Source organism: Ornithorhynchus anatinus, chromosome 19 (assembly GCF_004115215.2).
Source record: "Ornithorhynchus anatinus isolate Pmale09 chromosome 19, mOrnAna1.pri.v4, whole genome shotgun sequence".
NCBI classification, from domain to species: Eukaryota; Metazoa; Chordata; class Mammalia; order Monotremata; family Ornithorhynchidae; genus Ornithorhynchus; species Ornithorhynchus anatinus.
Window position 1 is genome coordinate 15,348,576 of NC_041746.1, and position 21,105 is coordinate 15,369,680.

Sequence of the window (21,105 nt, forward strand, 5' to 3'; positions counted from 1 at the left end):
TGAAGAAAGATCAAAACAATAAATCTGTCAGGAGGCGAATTTTTTAAAAATGTTTTACCTTATGCGCTTAACCTAGATCATGAAGAAAATCAAAAAGGCAAGAATGAAGAAAACAGTAGAGTGAGGGGAGATGGATGCATTTAAAATATGTGTCCAAGGCAGATATTTTGGTGTTTGAGAGACCTGGGAACTGATGGAATGAACCTCCTTTTTTAGGGGATGGTTTGTTTAGAGACTCGGTGGGAAGGAAAGGTTTTGTCACCCTACTCCCTTGCTCATTTTTCAAATTAATTTCACCCGCTCACCTGAACTGTCGCTAATTTGGCTAATATGAACTAGATCGTCATCATAGTGTGACTTGATGGGATGCGCTAAAATATAGATCTCATCATCTGTGTTTGAAACACTTCATCCATTTAGACGTTTCAGGGGAAGCCAGTGAAACATTCTTCTTTCAATTGCTCTGAGAAATGGGAGGACTTACTGAGCATCTTTCTGGCCAGAGTCGTTCTGTGGTACATGTAGATAGGGAGTTGAGTGTCCTGTTCTTGGAACCAAACACTCTGCCCTTCAATGGTAAAACAGCATGGCTTAGTGGAAAGAGTCCACGCTTGGGAGTCAGAGGACGTGGTTTCTAATCCCAGGTCCACTACTTGTCTGCTGTGTGACCTTGGATGAGTCACGTCACTTCTCTGTGCCTCAGTTCCCTCATCTGTAAAATGGGGATTAAGACTCTGAGCCCCATGTGGGTCAGGGACTGTGTCCAACCCAGTTATCTTGGATCTAAGTTAGCACTTAATATAGTGCCTGGCACCTAGTAAGCGCTTTACAAATGCCATTAAAAAAAAGTTCTGTGAAGGTGAGGCTTTTTCTAGGAAGACTTAGAGGTTCCTGTAAAAATGCAGGTCGATGGGTTTCTTGATCGCAGTATGGCTAAAATCTGCTTTTATGACCGTTTATTTTTTTCATCACTTCCATTGCTACTAAAAAGAAAAAGTCACAGTCGGCCATTAATTAGCTATTCTATTGCTCAGCAGCGGCAAAGCATCTGAGCTAACAGTATTAAAAAGGCTAGCCAGGGAATTCTGAAACTTCCTTTCCCTCAGACTTCTGAGAGCATCCAATAGTTCCTCAGATTGGCTTCGAAGATATTTTGTGGCATTCGACTGTTGGAGGGCACTGTGTTCGAAATGCAACCTCACCAAAAGGAGTTGGCCAAGAGGACAGCCCCAGGGCAGCGTTATAAATCACCCAGGCCTCTCAATGATAGTGCCTATTAAAGAGCCTATTTTTTTTTTATTTTTTAGACTCTACTCAGTTCCCAGCTGTACTAATAGAACAGCGCATCCAGCATGGCTGTAAATAAAAGTTATTACCTAATAGGTGGGCGCCGAAGTGGAACGGACGGGAGCTGAGGCGTGGAGGCCTTATTACTGCTCATCAGCAATTATAAACAGGATAAAGTATCTGGGGCTTGGGCTGATGCAGGGAGGGCTAATAGAGGCCAGGGAGTGACACCGTACCCTGATAGGATGATGTATGTTGATGGGTTTTTACCGCCTCATCTTGTGGCCTATTTCTGAGATGAGTTGTATTATCCCCTTTCCCGCGCTCGCATTTTCTTCTTTTTTCCCCTGGCTAGGCAGCCTTTCCTGCCATCAAATGGTCCAGTGTCTGTGACCCACACCTATGTGTGTTTCTTAAGGGGGCTCCCTCCCGAAGAAGCCTCCGGAAAATATCCCCGCCCCCCAGGTCCGATAATATCGATCCTGTTGTCGGCGTGGCCTGCCTCCCTCCCTCCCTTGTTCTAGATCACCCTTAGAGAAATGGTTGACTTTGTAAAATGGAGGCTTTCTGATGATCTGGCAACAGTGCTTAATGAAGGCCCTCTCTATAGAGTGCTCTGCACATACTAAGCGCTCAATAAATACTATTGAATGAATGAATGAATAAAGGACCCAGTATTAAACACTGTGGGGAGTGCCTGAAGAAATAAAAAGACCTAGCTCTTGAGCTTGAGGTATAAGGCGGGGATAGGACAGACTCAAAGTTGGACACATGGACATATCTGACAGAAACTTCCTAACAGATAACCGAGGCCCAGAGAAGTGAAGCGGGTCCGGTGTAACGAGGACACACAGACAAGTGGCAGAACGGGGATTAGAATGTAAGTCTTTCTGACTTCCAAACCGATGCTCTATCCACTAGACCCCGCTGCTTCAAGGAGGATTGACTAATTATATGACTCTCACAAGTTCTTGGTATAAATAATCCTAGGCACTTTGCTAGGAGTGCTTTCTCCTCAAAAGGAGAAGAAAGTCCGGGGTAGTGCCCAATATTGGTCACTGCTAGCCAGGCTCTCCCCCGCCAGATGTAGCTTTTAGTTGCTGACGTCTTTATCAGGCATCAGTATATTCACAACGAGAAGCAGCGTGGCCTAGCAGATAAAGCAAGGGCCTGGGCGTCAGAAGGACCTGGGTCCTAATCCTGGCTATGCCACTTGCCTGCTTTGAGTCCTAGGACAAGTCTCTGGACCTCAGTTACCTCATCTGTAAAATGGGGATTAAGACTGTGAGCCCCACATGGGAGAAGGGACTGTGTCCAACCTGATTACCTTGTATCTACCCCAGTTCTTAGAACAGTACCTGGCACATAGTAAGTACTTAACAAACACCTTTTAAAAATTTTTAAAAAAAATGCTTACAAAAGCAGACCTTCAAGTGCGACCAAAAAGCCTCTCTCCTGGATGAAATGTTTGAAATTCAGCAACTCGGATCACTGGGCAGATTTGAATTACTGTGCCAGCATAAAGGAAGAGTTTGGTGCTATGGCCATGCAAATGATAATTACCATGGCGTGAAAAACAGCAAATATGTCTTAGAAGAGCTCTTGAAGAGAATATAAACACCTGGTACTTAGGAAAACCGAAGAAAGAGCTCTGTGCATCTTTGATCATTCACCTGTTGGGAACCTCAGTAATTAGCCTTTATGATGGGTGAATCTGTGGGTAAAGTCACAAAGGAAATATACTTTCGAAAAGAGGTATACCAGCGGGTTGATCCTAGAGAAATTAGCGTGCATTAACCAATCCGATAGTTCAACTATTAGTTCCTCGTACTTTTAAACAATTGTACTCTTAGAAGAAATCACCAGGTCCCCTCTGGCTCTGGCCAAAATCGTCCCGTTCCCAAGGAACGGGTGTGGCAACTACAGGGTATCGAGCGTTAACCGAACTAAATATTGACAAAGTCGTGTCGATGACCAGGCCACCACATTGCTGGGAGATTTGATGAGGGTACTGAGGTTCAGAGAAGTTAACCAACTTGCCCAAGCAGGTTACCGCCTGTGCACGTGAATGCACTTAATACAATTGCAAAGTCCACACATGTGTAAACTCGGTCTGCTTATCCAGTCTTTGTTGATCACCCCAAATTTTCCTCCTTTAGACTCCTGTTCCATCTTTCTCCTCACATGTACTACCTAGCAAAGCTCTTTTGAGATCAGGTGGTGAGCTTGGCTTTGATACTCCTTGTGGGCAGGGAATGTGTCTGTTGTTGTATTCTCCCAAGTGCTTAGTACAGTTCTTTTGCACACAGTAAGTGCTCAATAAATATGATTGATCGAATGAATCAATAAGTGAATGAATGAAAGGGTGGCTCAAGTTGCTTAGCGTTGTCTCCAGTGGGCTGAGGATCTGTCTTTTGGATGGAAGCATAATTCTTTGGGGCCTTCCCCGACTGAGAGCTCATTTCCTCTTCTCTCACTTCCTTCTGCGACACCCTTGCCCTTGGATTTCACCCTTCATCCCCCACCCCCCGAATCCCCCAGCACTTACTTACATGTCCATAATTTATTTATAGTAATGTCTGGCTCCCCCACTATTAGTTTATTATTCAGTGGCATTTAATAAGTGCTTTCTACGTGCCAGGCACTGAGGTAGCTACAAGATAATCGAGTTACACACAGTCCACGTCCCACATGGGGTTCCCAGTCTTACTTCCCATTTTACAGATGAGGAAACTGAGGCACAGAGAAATGAAGTGACTTGCCCAAGGTCACACTGTAAGTTTGCTGTGGGCAGGGAACATGTCTACCAATTATCCCAAGTGGTTAAAACAGTGCAGTAAGCGTACAGTAAATATGATTTGGTGATTTCACTACCTATAGAATTCATAAACCACTCTGGTTTATAAAGTTCTAGTGGGACAGTAGTTGCATCTATGGAAAAATATATTTCTCTGTGAAAAAGGAAAAAACAACTCAGTTTTAGTGGGTTAATATTTTTTTTCACGGCTAAATCCGGTCACTTCACCCAGGTGAAGCAAGACGAGTGGACACTTTATCCAGTAAATTCACTTCTTTATGGCTAAGATCAGACAATTTAATCTTGGAAGCATTTTTATCATGGGGGATTCCATATTGTGATTAGTTATCCGAAAAAGCAAAGTTTCAGTTAACTAGCTTTATGCTACCAATATATAATTATTTGTAGAGCAAAACACACATTGCTTTAAAAGCTTCTTTGGCCCTGTGCTCCCTGCCGCTCTGAATTCTCTGTTTCATTACCAGTATCCGCCCACAGACTTTCAGAAAGCCATTCCCAAGTAGCAGAGCCACAGCTCAGAATTTTAAATAAACCACATCCCTATTAGTTCAGTGGGCAAGGAAATTAGTTTTATGCTGCGCATTTCCAATCTCCACCCTCCTATTGAAAATTATTTTAAGAAATTTTATATATATATATATATAGAGAGAGAGAGAGAGAGAGAAAGAATTGGAATAGCGAGGGGTTGTTTTTCTACAGAGTGGGTTAATTTGCCTTAGCTACCTTAGCAGGGGATAAATAGAGGATATAACAAAGAGGTCTTCAGGTTGTTAAATTGACATGGCCAGTGTCCAATTTGAGTGGGGCGGGCGGGGGGGGGGGGGTGCAAATCCCTCAGTATCACATCTTCTACTGTCATGGAAATGCTGCAGTTCAAGAGGAACTAGATTATGTATACAGGTCTAAATGATAGCACGTTGAGGCTGAAGAAAGTAGGCAAAGAACTGGCAGTACTTAAAAAGTGAAGACTTTAGCATGCTTCAGGACTTCTTTCCAGTTTAGTAATAATTCAGAGTTCTTGTTGAGAAGTGAACAGGACTATTTTTTTTTTTCGTGGTTTCTACATGATCAAGCTCTATCTAGATGATCCAGATTGTGTCTTTTAGAAGCCTGGACCTGTTCCTTCTGGAAAAGGAGGCGCCGAAATGTGCAAAATGAATTTTTCCTGGGGGTTTAGCCGTACTCCGTAGCGTGTCTCTGCCTCAAGCCGTGTTATGCTTTATGACCATCACCTGCAGAATGGACTCCTCTGTCTGACCTGAACATTGTTCCTTCTATTTACTCTGTAGACCGGCCACACACTAGACACCTTCTAGTCGGTCGGATTTGAGGTCCTACTGTGTGTGGAGCACCATACTGAGCGCTTGGGAGTGCTAATATTGTTACGGTATAACAATAAACAGACACATTCCCTCCCCACAGCGAGCTTACAGTCTTGAGGACCAGAGAGACAAAATGGCACTGGAGATTTCAGGTCATGAGTCACCCTCTACCTCTGAGCTATCCCCCAAGCTGAGTCAACTTTCTAATAGATACCCTGGCTATTCCCAGCTGAGATGCCTCGGTAATATGCAGTAGTCCATGAGTAAACAAGACCTTTTTGAATTCAATTTTTGGTCTCGTGAAGTTGAACTCAGTACCTCAATGACTAGACCCCCTCTACCCTGCTTTGTACCTCGTCTCATTTTTCCCTCCCACTGTCCCCTTCCCCCAGCCTTAGCACAGACTCCAAAGCAGACATCTCTGCTCTTGATTTTACAAATCATAAATCTATGAAATGGGCATATCTGTGTTTTCTCCATAAACTACTTCCAATCAATTGTATTTAGTGAGCGCTTATTGTGTGCATGGCATTGTACGAAGCACTTGGAAGAGTATACTGTAACCAAATCACAGAGTTGGTAGACTCCAAGGACAATTATGTGAACTGTTCCTAATCCTTATGGGTACAATCTTGAATAAAGTCAGCTTTCCTTTTCTAGGCCTGAGTTTATCTCATCTAGTTATTTCATCCAGACTTATACAGGCAGCCCCCCCCCCACCCTTAAAGTCCTTCATTAAATGCAGCCCCCACCCCTCCGTTTTTATCATTTGGTCAGTAACTTCTAGTTTAGTTTGGTCACCATCTCTCTTTCCATGCATTTCTGTATGCTAAATTTAAAGGGGCATTTCATCAAATATTTGTAGCATTAGGATAACCCAGTGAATGATGTGGTAAATTCTGTACATACGCTGAGTGAAAGCAGTGGTTAAAAACAAGGTCTATCTTGCATGGGAAGGAACTAAGTAAGAGACAGAAAGAGGAATGGAATTAAGTTGATGTTAAATCAGTAACAAAAATAGTTTAAAAACAAATCAGCCATGTAATTTTAGCATCTCCTCAGAAGTGCGTTAAAGCTGATTTTCAAAACTGAAAATGTAACAACCCAAACATAGTTTTTCCTTACGTTAGGGTGAGGTAGAATCCCACGAGGTGACAGTCTCTCGGCTGTGAGATTACCATCATTAGGGACTTGTCACCTGCTGAAAATAGTCATTATTGTTATCATCATCATCATTATTATTATTATTTTGCTGTTGTTGCGCACTAGTGGAGTTCTAAACATAGAAGGCCCGGCCCAAGGCTAAAGGCTTGCATTGTAGTTAGACAGACGAAGCAATTTGAAGATTAAAAAGCACGCACCAGGAGGTTGGTTACAGCTCGTCAGGGCTCCATGGCCTGTGAAGGAGTTTTTGTTTGTATATCGTCGTGTATGTTTTCAACCTGATTCCTCTACAAAGCAGATTTTAAAAAATGACTCTCGCTTCCTTTAACAATTTGGGAGACAACAGAATTATTTTCAGTCCAGTGCAGCAAAGGGGTAGAAGAATCAGAGGGCAGCACAAATAGACACAAATGTGTCTATTATTCTGTTATACCCTCCCAAGCGCTTAGTACAGGGCTCTGCATAGAGTAGGTGCTCAATAAATACTGTTGAATGAATTATTGAATAATAATAATTTTGGTATTTGTTAAGTGCTTACTATGTGCCAAGCACTGTTCTAAGCACTGGGGTAGATACAAGGTAATCAGGTTGTCCCACGTAGGGCTCACAGTCTTCATCCCCATTTTGCAGATGAGGTAACTGAGGCACAGAGAAGTTAAGTAACTTGCCTAAGGTCATACAGCTGACAAGTGGCAGAGCTGGGATTAGAACCCATGACCTCTAACTCCCAAGCCCGGGCTCTTTCCACTGAGCCACGCTGCTTCTCAAGGGTGACCCCTTGGATCATTCAGGTCCAAGAGAGTTATATGAGATAATTAAATAGCCAAGATGGGGTTTAGGGGCGAGTAATCTCGGCCTCCCGCCATTAGGTGTAACCGTCACAAATTTTAGGGTTCCATCTCGAAATCTGAAGGCCTCACAGTGCCTTCTGGAATCATCTAATAATTGTGGTATTTAAGTGCTTAATATATACCAGGCACTGTACTAAGCACTGGAGTGGATACAAGCAAGGACACAGTCCCTGTCCCACGTGGGGTTTACAGTCATAATCCCCATTTAACAGATGAGGTAACTGAGACACAGAGAAGTGAAGTGACATACCCAAGGCCACACAGCAGACAAGTGTACAGCCATGGAGAACCTGGTCATGATGATCATCATCCTCATCAAAAAAAAAACCCACCCAGAAACAATGGTTACTGAACTGCACCTCAGAGCATAGAACTGTCTAAGACTCACTGGGATTACCAAATAGAAAAGACAAGATTCTTCCTTATAATAATAATAATAATGTTGGTATTTGTTAAGCGCTTACTATGTGCCGAGCACTGTTCTAAGCGCTGGGGTAGACAGGGGAATCAGGTTGTCCCACGTGGGGCTCACAGTCTTCATCCCCATTTTACAGATGAGGGAACTGAGGCACAGAGAAGTTGTGACTTGCCCACAGTCACACAGCCGACAAGTGGCAGAGCTGGGATTCGAACTCATGAGCCCTGATTCTAGGGCCCGTGCTCTTTCCACTGAGCCACGCTGCTTCTCTATAATGTTGGTATTTGTTAAGCGCTTACTATGTGCAGAGCACTGTTCTAAGCGCTGGGGGAGACACGGGGGAATCAGGTTGTCCCACATGGGGCTCACAGTCTTAATCCCCATTTTACAGATGAGGTAACTGAGGATCTTAAAATCAAAATGAGACGCCCTAGCCCATCTGACAGAAAAACTGAATATGTTTGCTTTCAGCCACCTGCCGAGAGGCCTCAACCTTTCTCTCTCAATTATTTACATGTTAATTTTTATTTTCCTTCCCTCCTGTCTCCTTTCCTCCAGAGTCGATGTTGCAGTTGTTTACGGTAGATGTAAATTTCAGAAGGGACTGAGAAAAAAGTCAAAGAGATTATTCAGCGCTAACATTTTAGCCCTAGAAATAAATTCCCATCTCAATTTATGATTGGTTGATGAGGTGACTACTCCTTGTTCTGTGCGGGAAGAAGACAGTAGGGTAGGCAGGAATCCGAAGATCAGGGAGAAACAGTGAGACCTAGTGGAGAGAGCACAGACCTGGAAGTCAGAAAAACTAAAGCTCTAATCCCGGCTCTGCCAATCGCTTGCCGTGTGACCTTGGACAAGTTACTTAACTTTTCTGGACCTCAGTTTCCCCAACTGCAAAAGGGGATCTCTGTTCTCCCTCATACTTAGGCTGTGAGCCCTTTACGGGACAGGGACTGCATCCAACCTAATTAACTTGCACTTACCCCAGTGTTTAGAACAGTGTTGGATACATACATAGTAAGCGCCTAACAAAGCCATTTAAGAAAAAAGGGAAAACCAGGGTTTGGTAAGATTTTAGGTTTCTCCCCCTACCTGCCCCCTGCCGCCCACCCCCGTCTTGGGTTCCTACATTTTGATTTAGCTTCCTTTTTCTGTTTAACACTCCCCTTAACCAGTCTTTCTCATTCAGCACTATTATAATGTGGTGAACATAATATTTTAAAAAATCAATGCATTGTAATGTTGTCGAATGCTACACTACTCGAGCAGGTTGTAAAAGGGAAAGATTATCTATTGAAGATAATTCGTCAGGTGTAATGAAGAACTTAACCATCTTCACGGGAGACTAATGCACTTTAATCGGCCTAGAGTAGCTGCCCCAGAATATGCATGTCAAACTGTTATCTTGGATGGAAGGCTTCATGACATTTTCCCCTCCTTACAGCCACTATTATAGCCTTTTGGCAACTATTGATGTCCCTCCGACTTCGATTCTGAGGCCCCTTGGCACTGGGAATGTGTCCCACCTACACGGCTCAGTAGAAAGAGCACAGGCTTAGGAGTCAGAAGTCATGGGTTCTAATTCCAGCTCCGCCACCTGTCAGCTGTGTGACTTTAGGAAAGTCACTTAACATCTCTGAGCCTCAGGTACCTCATCTGTAAAATGGTGATTAAGACTGTGAGCCTCACGTGGGACAACCTGATTATCTTGTATCTACCCCAGCGCTTAGAACAGTGCTCAGCACATAGTAAGTGCTTAACAAATACCAACATTATTATTACTTTGTATCTACTCCAGCGCTTAGAACAGTGCTCAGCACATAGTAAGTGCTTAACAAATACCAACATTATTATTAACTTGTATTTACCCCAGCACTTAGGAACAGTGCTTGACACATACTAAGCGCTTAACAAATACAATCAGTTAGTTGAATTTATCGAGCACTTTCTGGGTGCAGAGCATCATAATAGTAATTATGGTATTTAAGCGCTTACTATGTGCCAAGCACCTTATGTCCTAAGTGCCGGGGTACATACAAGGCAATCAGGTTGGACACAGTCCCTGTCTGACGTGGGAATCACAGTTTTAGTCCCCCTTTTACAGATGAGGCAACTTTAGAAAAAGAACTTTAGCAACTTCCCCAAGGTCACACAGTAGACAAGGGGCAGAGCCGGGATTAGAACCCATGTCCTCTGACTCCCAAGCCCGTGCTCTTGCCACGAGGCCACGCTGCTTCTCAAAGCCCATGGGAGAGTACAGTATAACAGAGTTATTAGCCACGTTCCTTCCTCGCAAGGAGTTTACAAGACTCAGAGGGGAGACAGACAATAAAAGAAATTATGGGTATGTACATAAGTGCTTGGGGGCTGAGGATGGGGTGACTAAATGGTACAAATCCTAGGGCAAGGAGGAAACAGGGAGAGAGGGAAATGGGGCTTAGGGAACGTTTCTTGGAGGAGATGTGATTTTAAGAAGGCTTAAAGGTGGGGAGGGTGATGGTCTGTCATATGAAGAGGGAGGGTGTTCCAGGCCAGGATGTGGGCGAGGGGTCAACAGCGAGAGAGTCAAGATCAAGGTGTAGTAAGTAGGTTGGTGTTACTGCAGCCACGTGAGTCTGCTGGGTTGTAATTGGAAATCAGTGAGGCAAGATAAGAGGGAGCGAGGAGATTGGCTGCTTTCAAGCCATTAGCAAGGAGTTGCTCTTTGATGTGGGAGTGAATGGACAACCACTGGAGGTTCTTGAGAAATGGGGAAACATGGGCAGGACGTTTTCATAGAAAAATGATCCGGGCAGCAGAGCGAAGTCTGGGTTGGAATGGGGAGAGGCAGGAAGAAGGGAGGTCAGTGAGGAGGCTGATAAAATTGTCAAGTTGGGATAGAATAAGTGCTTGGATCCACAAAGTAGCAGTTGGATGGAGAGGAAAGGGTGGGTTTTAATGACTTTGTGAATGTAGAACTGACAGGATGTGGTAACAGATTGAGTATGTGGGTTGAATGAGAGGAATGAGTTGAGGATAATGCCAAGATTACGGGCCTGTGAGACAGGGAGAATAGCGGTGTCAACCACAGTGATGGGGAAGTCAAGGGGAGGACAGATTATGGGTAGAAAGATGAGGAATTTTGTTTTGGGCATGTTGCCTAATATTTAATACAACTAAAAGCAAGACACCGGAATCTCAAGGGGCAAGAGGGGAAAGAAAGAGCCGACTTGAGAACTGTATTTAGGAGCCTTGGAGAGAGATCTTTTGGCGGGGTACCCTTTTGGAGTAGGTCAGGGAGATTTTTACACCCTATTGCTGGGAGATAGTTCATCCTATTAAACACAAATACGCTCAAAAGCAAGCTGCTCCGTTAGAGCCCTGGGCTCCTTGAGATATTCTTTCAAAAAAAGGGGAATAAGATGAGAGCATCTCCCTCCACTTTAATAAGTTTTCCTCTTCTTCCTCAGTGTTTTACCCATCTGCTGTTAACCAAAATAAGCTTAATAAACTCACTTGCTTCTTTGATATTAGTATGCAGCCTCTGGGAAAGACCTATGTAAGATTGCAAATTCAAGGGAAAAAAATCCACTGGGATACTCCAACTCTTTTTCTCTGAAAGTTGCATTTTATATTAAGCACCAATACCAGGTTCTGACCAAGCTTTCTGTCACTCACGGGTTGCCCACACTTTCCGTATGCATTTTCTCAAATTAAATAGTCAATCATCAGAACTTGAGAACTTAGTGTGGGCAGAGCACTATATTGAGAGTCTGGTTCCCATCAAAGAATTTACAGTCTTGTGGGGAGACAGGCAGAACCAGAGAATATGCACAACAGTGGGAGTAATGGGGAAAGAGAACTAAAAATGAATAAGTAAATGGAATAAGTAGACATATATGGATAGGTGGCTAATGGGATGACCTTATTAAGGAGATAGGGAACTGCTTCCAGGAGGAGGTTTTTGTTTGTTTGTCTTTTTGAAGACATAGAATGTGGGGAAGAGTGTGATTTGGCAGATTTGAAACGGGGAGGAATTCCATGGAGGGAGAAGAGAGTCGAGAATGAGGTACAGCTATGAGGGGAACTTGGGTAGAGCGAAGAGTGCAAGCTGGGGTTCAGTGGGAGAAGAGAGTGGGGAGGTAAGAAAACAGCTTGTGGAGAATTTTGGAAGCAATGGTCTAGATTTCCTGTTGGTGGAAAGAGAAATTAGAAGCCATGGGAGGTTTTGAGGATGAAAGTGATACATTCTGAATGGCATTTTGGGGAAGATTATCTGCGTAGCTTTAGAGGATAGACTGAAAAGAGGAGAGATGGAACGGTAAGAGATGGGTAAGGAGGATGATCCATGGCCTTGATAATAATAATAATGTCATTTGTAAGGGCAGACAGAAAGGGACAGAGCCAAGGTAATATCGTAAGGTAAGGTAAGCCAAGGAGGACAGACTGGCAGGATTTAGAGGCAGAATGATTGAGAAAAGCGACTGTGAGCCCCATGTGGGACAAGGACCTGTGTCTAACCTGACTAGCTTTTATCTACCCCAGTGCTTAGAATAGTGCTTGGTGCATAGCAAGTGCTTAACAAATACCATAATTATTATTATTATTCCCCTTTCCCTAGATAGAATAAGGGAATGAAATATCTAATGTCTTCTGGTTGCCTTTGCCTGGCTGGCCAGATGACATGTCCTTTGTAAATGTTGTCTTCTGTACAATATACCTTCCCAATAGGTCTTCTGGTTGGGGCTTTTTTTTTTTTAAGGAATAAAAAGAATGTGTATCCAACCGTCCACACTTCTAACGAAAAGCATCTAAAACAATCCATATTGTGGGGGTGGGAAAAGCAGAAAAGAAAGAGTTGATTCAAGTGCTTCGTGCAGTGCTCTGTACAAAATAGGCACTCAGTACACATCACTGATGGAGACAGGTGATGATTGGGTGCACAAACCTGCAGCGGAGAACCCCCGGCGGGTATGCGGTAGAAGAGCAAGGACTAAGAAGTTAGGCTGAAGGGCAGGCGTGAAGTAAGGTCCTCGAGGATACACTACCATGGACGGCGAACCATCTGTTGCTCACCGTCCCCGGCACGCTGAAACATTATTTATTTATCGAATGCTGACCCCGCACTCTTCGCAGCACATATGAAGACACAATCGCTCCCCCAGGGGCTTAAATAAATCATATAGACAAAGCAATTTAGGAATAGTGCACTTGGTAAAAAGGTGATTATGTCTGCACTGTGAACTCCCCAGGCAGGGCTGGCGCCACAGTGGATGAGGAACAGCAGGGAAAGGGAAGAGGGGGCTTGCTTTCCCTCTTCCTGGCTCCCACCACCCCTCACCCCTATCACACACACACACACACACACACATTGTGAAAGGCATAGCGTGGGATGCTCTCCTGTCACTCCCTCATTCCCCCTGACCGACCTTCGACTTTCCCATGACCGTCCTCCTAGACCGTAAACTCGTTGTGGGCAGGGAATGTGTCCATTCATTGGTATATCGTATTCTCCCAATCGCCTAGTACAGTGCTCTGCCCACAGGAATCCCTCAATAAATACGATTGACTGACTGATAGACCGTCCGGGCAAGTCCTTCAGCGAAAAGGACTGCAGAAGTTGAGGTGATTTTCCAGAAACATGGTGGCAACACGGGCAGCAGAGAAGGCCACATTCAAACCACAGATTCCCAGGAGAATGGGACAGTGGGGAAGTTATTTGAGAAGCAGCGTGACCTAGTGGATAGAGCATGGGCCTGAGAGGAGGACCTGGGTTCTAATTCCGGCTCTCCCGCTTGTCTGCTGTGGGACCTTAGCCAAGTCACTTCTCTTCTCTGGGCCTCAGCGGCCTCTTTAAAATGGGGATTAAGACTGGGAGCCCCACGTGAGACATGGACTGTGTCCAAACTGATTATCCTGTATCTACTCCAGCATTTAATATGGTGTCTGGCCCATAGTAAGCTCTTAACAAATGCTATTAGAAAATAAAATTGACTTTGAGGGATGTAATGGGTGCAAAAAACCAAAAATTGGCTTTGAGGGATGAAATGGGAGCCAGACTTGGGTTAAGTATAGAACCACCGGGTTCCTCTCCATGTGCACCTACTCTCCTCCCTCTCCATTTTATGGAATTTGGTCAAGGGGACTAGAATCTGGAAAACTTCCTCCAGTTTTCTCTGTAGTCATGAGATCTGGACTCTCCCAGCCCCGGCATAATCCCCCCCCCCCCCCTTCTCTCTCTCACTCCTCATTCAGCTCCTGGACTATTCACCAAATAACAAGATAGAATCCCAAACACAGAAGTTCTGGAGCTCTTATCATCAGGTCCAAAAAATGCACCTAACCGTCCAAAAAAGAGAAAACCTAGAAAATAATTAAAAATAACTTATACACTTTTAAAGCTGAAACCTGCCTAACACACTGAAATCAGCCTGGCCTATAAAATAATTATCCAGGATGGCAATGCTGACAAATCAGGTCATCGTCGTAACATTGACCGCACGAAACACAGCATTTCACAGGGTGCAGACTAAGCTTCTCCCAGAAGGAACTTCACTTGTTCATTCATTGTCATATTTATTGGGCACTTACTGAGTGCAGATCACTGTACTGAGCATTTGGGAGAGTACAATAGAACAATAGCTCGTTGAGTATGAGTCACTGTAACAAAAAAAGTCGTCCTGTAGCAAATATTGAAATGTGTGCCTTTAGAGCTGTGTGTTTGACGTGGGGTGGAGGTGGGGGGCGGGACATAGGGAAGGGATTTGGTGTTTGACAAGTTTTAAAGTGACAAATTGGGAATGAGGCAAAGTATTTCCCTAAAGAATTCCACAATAAAATGCTGGGAGAGACTGAGAGAGACTCTTCCCCGCTCTACCGCACACACATACACACACAGAAAACCTAATACAGCAAGAGAATAGAGAGAGAGAATTCCAGTAAAACAAGATTTCTTGAAGTCTCCTTGATGAGTTCTAGAGTTATAAGCACAGTGCTTTTTGCGGACAGAGGTTTTCATCGTTTAAGCTCTTTCTCAAAAGGCCCGAGAAGCGGCGGCGGCGGCGATGTGTGACGGTTCATTAATTATTGCTCCTACTGATGTTTGCACAGGCAGTTCAGATCATAAATGTCAATCTGTCAGGAGACTGTGACGGGCTCTAAAAAACCTGATTGAGCGCCTCAAAAGCTGTCATTGAGCCCTAGATTAAACAGATGCATTTCTCTTTCATGGAAATCAGGAGAGAGGGAGGTGGCGGGGGGGTGGTATTCTTTCTTTTTTGCCACTTTGGTTCTCCCTTATTCTCTTTCTAAATTTAGAGTGTGGCCTCTGCAGAGGACTGACCACTCCTGTGAGGAGGCAGGGAAGCCCCGGTGATCGTTAGCAGGGCCATGGCTATGTACACTGTAAATTCGACATTGACAGGAGATTAAGAGAGATTAGAATTCAACTCTGACAGGTCTGACACAATTTATTTGGAAATTGTGGGGCGAGAACATGAGTAATGGAGACAAGAACATTGACAGTAAGGAATAAATGTGAATTTCTGCCAGAGATGAAACAGAATTTTTCAGGGAAGGAGCTGGGGGATGTTGGGTGGGGAGGTGTTATTGCCATTCAAATCTTTTCGGATTATGGGCTTTCTTTCCATTGGAAAACCACAATTAAGAGCCTGCTATTTCATCTAAAAATTGAAAATATAAGCAGTCGTGGCCGAGCAGTTAAGGCAATGGATTAGAAACCCGCTGGTCTGAATCCTCCCAACTGCGAGTCAATTTGTTCTCCTCTGAACTGGAAGCCCGTTATGGGTAGGGAATGGGTCCACTGACTGTTGTATTGTACTCTCCCAAGCGCTTAGTACAGTGCTCTACACAAAGTAAGCGCTCAATAAATACCATAGATTGATATGTATATGTATCATTCATATAAAGCAATTAAAATGGTAGTCTTCCCATGTCCCGTTACAGATTGAAAAGATGCCGCCTTTAAATTTTGATGCTGATGGGGTACGGTTTGGTTCATGAAGACTTGTCTTGGTCTCTTGATTGTCTTATTGCAGTGAACCATACCTTCTCCATATCAGGACTTCTGGGTCCAGTCAATCAATGGTATTTCTTGAGTGCTTACTGTGTGCGGAGCACCGTACAAAGTACTTGGGAGAGTACAATAGAACATAGTTGGTAGACATATCCCCCCACAGCCATGAGGCAGCATGGCCTAGTAGCAAGAGCACGGGGCTTAGGAGTCAGAGGATGTGCGTTCTAATCCCCGGCTCTGCCTCTTGTCCACTGTGTGTCCTTGGGTTAGTCACTTCACTTCTCTGGGCCTCAGGTGTTGAACCGCCTGCAATGAGGTTTTGTATTTAGGGCCGGACTGTGGTTTAGCATCCCTTCGACAGGTTCTCAGACTGCCAATTAGTACACCCCCGATCTTCTTTCTTAGAGAAGCAGCATGGCTTAGTGGCTAGAGCACAGGCCTGGGAGTCAGAAGGTCCTGGGTTCTAATCCCGGCTCCACCACGTCTGCTGTGTGACCTTAGGTGAGTCGCTTCACTTCTCGGTGCCTCAGTTGTGGGACAGGGACTGTTTCCAACCTAATTAACTTGTATCTATGCCAGCGCTTAGAGCAATGCTTGGCATATAGTAAGTGCTTAACAAATACCATAATTATTATTAATGATTATTCTGTCACCCACAGCAAGTAGGTAGGGGATTTTTCAGTTCTTCACCAGCTCCCTCTCCTCAGCCCTGACATATCAATATTGCAAGTTCAAGAGAGGCAAGTATATTGGAGTTCCACTCCGTTATTGAAATAATTGAGAAATGTACTGCCGGGCAATAGGAGAGAGGGATTGGTGCACTAAAAATGAAAGCTTGTTTCATCGTTCAGGCTGACACAAGGTGATGATTTCTAGAGTGTTCGCCATCTTTGGTCTTTTCTGTCTCTTTGGTTAGTTGCTTTCTAATTGGCATCACATTTCTCATTGACTACTGAATGATTTAATTCATTATTATGCAATTAGAAGCCCTACGCTGGACATCTGTTTCTTTTATTTAGGCAACCTACCCCATGGCACACAACTTCATTAACTAATTAGCAGAGGAGATGTAAATTCCTTGAGCAGACATGAGGATGATCTGGCATACCACTATTTATTTCATTAGCTTCTAATTAAGGCTCTTCAGCTGACTGGTAGAAAAGGGCTGACGAGCAGTTTGCTTCATGGAGAAGCTTCCAGTGTCCCCATTCAAAATGACAGGGTCCGGAGGGTGTGAAGGGACTTAGTTTACAAATAATCTTCATTTCTCATATTCATTTTAGAAGTATTGGATGGGTCATTTAAGAGTCACTCGCCGAAAAATCACAGCTGGGAGTTAAGACTAGCAGTTGGCAATTGCATTGAAAATCAGGGAATTCTATTGAGGCTGTGAGCTCAGCGTGGGTGGGGAATGTGTCTGTTGTTGGATCGTCCTCTCTCTAGCGCTGAGTACAGTGCTTTGCACTTGAACTGCAGGCTCAGCTGAAAGGCGAGCTGTGGCGATGCCACGTTGGGTTTTTTGTGTTTTCGAGCGGTGTCATCAGTGTCACTTGTCTCCGAGTTCAGAGTTCTTAAGTGACGAGACGGAATCACAAATACCAGGCTCTGGACAGTAAGCTAGCCTGTAGACTGTAAGCTCTAGACTCTCAGCTAACTGTGGACAGGGAACGCGTCTACCAACTCTCTTGAACCATATTCTTCCACATGCTTAGTACAGTGCTCTGCACCTAGTCAGCGCTCCATAAATACCGTTGATTGAGTGAAGACCCTGGAGCAATCTTAATCTACCAGCACTGAAGCAAATCGCAGCAGTCCAGCTTAGAGGGGATGGGACATTTGCTTAGAATGAGCGTCGGTGAAAAATCCAAATGGCATCTTTTGATGAGCTGAAATGGTCTGGGTAGAGGAGCGGGCGGAAGAAGTATTTAGAAGTTCTTTACAAATCTCTAGACTGTAATCTTCTCGTGGGCAGAGAATACGCCTACCAGCTCTGTCGTGGAGAAGCAGCATGGCGTAGTGGAGAGAGCATGGGCCTGGGAGTCAGAAGGTCATGGCTTCTAATGCCGGCTCTCCACCTGTCTGTTGCGTGACCTCGGGCGAGTCGTTTTACTTCTCTGTGCCTCGGTTACCTCATCTGTAAAGTGGGGATTGAGACTGTGAGCCCCCTTTGGGACAGGGACAGTGTCCAACCCGATTTGCTTGTATCCACCCCAGTGTTTAGTCCAGTGTCTGGTACATAGTGAGCGCTTAACAAATACCACAATTTTTATTACTCTCCCAAGGTCTTAGTACAGTTCTCTGCAGTCAGTCAGTTATTGAGCACTTACTGCGTGCAGAGCACTGTACTAATCGCTGAACACGCAGCACTCAATACACTCCATTGATTGATGTCCTGCTTCCTTTTATAATTTCTTAGAAAGTATATACGAATAAGGCTATTAATATAAGTTCCTCCATGCCTACTCTTTTATTTTTATGGGTACCCAAGAGAGTAATACTGTGTGTACGTATTGAATTTAGTTGATGTGGCTGCTTTGTAATCATTTACATTTATATTGCTGAGGAAGAGGGGGACAGCGCCCCGACTTTCATGCCACTGCCTCAGACGCCATAACTGCAGCAAGCCGGCCCTCCAGGCCGGGAAATCGCTATTCTACCGAGGCAGGAAATAGCCTGAATTCCCTTTCAATTGTTTTCATCAGAGGCCTTGCTTAGTTGGTTTGTACTGGGGGAGAAAAAAAAAATGTCATGTAGGACTGGAGGAACTAAATGGGATGAAAAATGAAGTTTGCCTTTGTGGAGCGTGGCATGGTGCCCTCTTTGTGTCAGCCAACACACAGGATGACCGGGACTGAGAGCTGTTACCCGCCTACGTTTACTGTTCCGTATGGATGGCCCGGGGGGAGCTTTATGGAAGCAGGGCAATTACTTGCTTTCTCAGAAGGAGGGTTGGAGAAAGGGGAGGCTAAATTGCCATAACTAAATAAAGGCACCCCCGTTAATGGGGTGTTAAGGGGCAGGGGAGATGGATGAAAGTGGGATGAAGGTCATCTGCCGGGCCGAAAACGAACCCCTGCGGTGCTCTGGAAGCTCCGCTACCAAATCGCTGCTCTTCTGGGGCCTTCATGCTCTTGCCTTTGGGTTATCCCTGTCATCATGTATGTGTGCCTTTCCCAACCCAAGAGGCCTTTCCCATCTAATAATAATGAAAATAATAATAATAATTGTGGTACTTGTTAAGCACTTACTATGTGCCAGGCACTGTACTAAGCACTGGGGTAGACACAAGTTAATCAGGGTGGACACAGTCCCTGTCTCACGTGGGGCTCCCTGTCTTAATCCCCATTTTGCAGAGAAGGTAACTGAGGGCCAGAGAAGGGAAGTGACATGCCCAAGACAAGTGGTGGAGCTGGGATTAGGACCCAGATCCTTCCGCCTTCCAGACCCATGCTGAATCCAGCCTACTGAATCACTTTCCCTACTCCCTTTCCTTTCACAAGCACTTAGTACAGTGCTCTACACACAGGAAGCGCTCAATAAATATAATTGAATGAATAGAGGGAAAAGCAGAGGAGAAGCGAAGTTAGAAAAGGTCGAGATATTGGACGGTACCGGAGTCCAGGTGGCACGAAGGGCATCCGACACACTGTTCCTCACGGAGGCTTTGGGGAGGGGGTCTCAGCTGGGCAGGCAGACCCCCTTAGCTAACCTCCCTCCTCAATGTGCCCTCTGACAGATTCTCAGTCTGAGAGCGAGGCTTCTCCGGTGAAACGGCCACGACTCCTGGACAATCCCCAGCTGCCCGAGGAAACCAGCCGGTCCAAACAGAAGAGCCGCCGCCGATGCTTCCAGTGCCAAACCAAACTGGAACTGGTACAGCAGGAACTGGGATCGTGTCGTTGTGGTGAGTTTGCCCCCCGTCTCTCCGCGGGAATAGCGAGGAAGAAAGGTCGGGAATTTTCAGCGGATTCTAGCCCGTCCTCAAGGACTCCTCTCGACCTTCCTGGGTGGACCAGATGAATAAGGCATCCACTCCCCGATGGTTCGATTCAAAGAGGGGGATTGAATTGAGTCCTCTCCCTCCTTCTGCCCCCTCAGGGGGAATTTCCAGTTGGCAACTTCAGGAACTAGAAAGAAGCAAACTCTTATCTCTAGGAAAAGCCCAATATGGTGACTTTTTTCCTCATGCTCATTTGAATTCTTCCTTCAGTCCCTCCTGAAGCCTATAATTTGAGCACACCCTCCATAGTATCGGAGGCCTTTTAATATCACAGTCCCGTGATGTTAAAAACCACATTCAAATTAGCCCAGGCCCGTAACTGAAGTCTGAAAGAAATCAGCCTGCAGGTAAGTACGGATTGGAAAAAGGGGAAAAAAAAAATCAATGTGACATGCATTACTTCGGGTTCCACATGCTTACTCCGTTAGATGCATCATGCCTGGATCAGGACTCAACAAATGTCTGCTTAGTTTACCCATCAAACAAAGCACTAGGCCCCCGCTTCCGCCCTTGTGTGCTTTTCAGTTTGTTTTTGTTTGCTTGATATTTCATCTCAATACCTCCCTTCCCTTCTACCCACTCCTCAACTGTGATTTTTTTTTTTTCCGTTCTTCGCCGAGAGCTCGGCAAGGGCCTTGTTTGAGCTCTGGTTCCAAGTGTCATTGGGGTCATGGGCTACCGAAAACTTTTCAGGGAGCAAAATGTCTTGAGGGACTGAATAATTTTCTTGACTTTGTGCACAAGGCTGCTTTACGAGGTCTCCCCGGGCCTTTCTTTATATACTGAAATTCTTCCCTTGGGATTCAAGTGTCTTGAAAGCAGCAGTGTCTGGCCTGTAAAAGCTTATCACCCCCCTCACTCCACCAAGCTGTCTTCCATGATTGTCATGTAGGCCTCTGGTGCTAACGTGGCCCATTCAGGCATAAGTCAAAGCAACTTGACTGCTCCCTTGAAAGCGCAGAGTAGATGTTAAGCGACCCCGTTTCTCCTGCAAAGCAGCTGCTAACATAGGGATCTGCAAAGCCACAGTAGAGCTCCTTTCTGAGTTCTTCTAGTCGGTACCTTTTTGCATATGGAGCACTGAATATAAATGGGAAATTGCCCTACCAAATCACTTTCAGATTCAAGTTGGAACAAAAACTCGCCAGTTCTTCTTAACTGTAATTTGAGGGAAACTAAAGGGAAGCAAACCTTCAGAGTAATTTAATGCCGTCTCCTGAAATTTCTGCTT

General features: G+C 44.8%; 1 protein-coding gene across 1 annotated transcript in view; it reads left to right on the forward strand.

The window, feature by feature from the left end:
* Window positions 1-21,105, forward strand: part of ZFAND3 (zinc finger AN1-type containing 3) — a 214,705-nt gene that overhangs the window by 170,161 nt on the left and 23,439 nt on the right. The window contains exon 5 of the mRNA XM_029047294.2: window positions 19,611-19,778. Coding sequence (XP_028903127.1) covers window positions 19,611-19,778 — 168 coding nt within the window. The remainder of the gene's footprint in view (window positions 1-19,610; window positions 19,779-21,105) is intronic.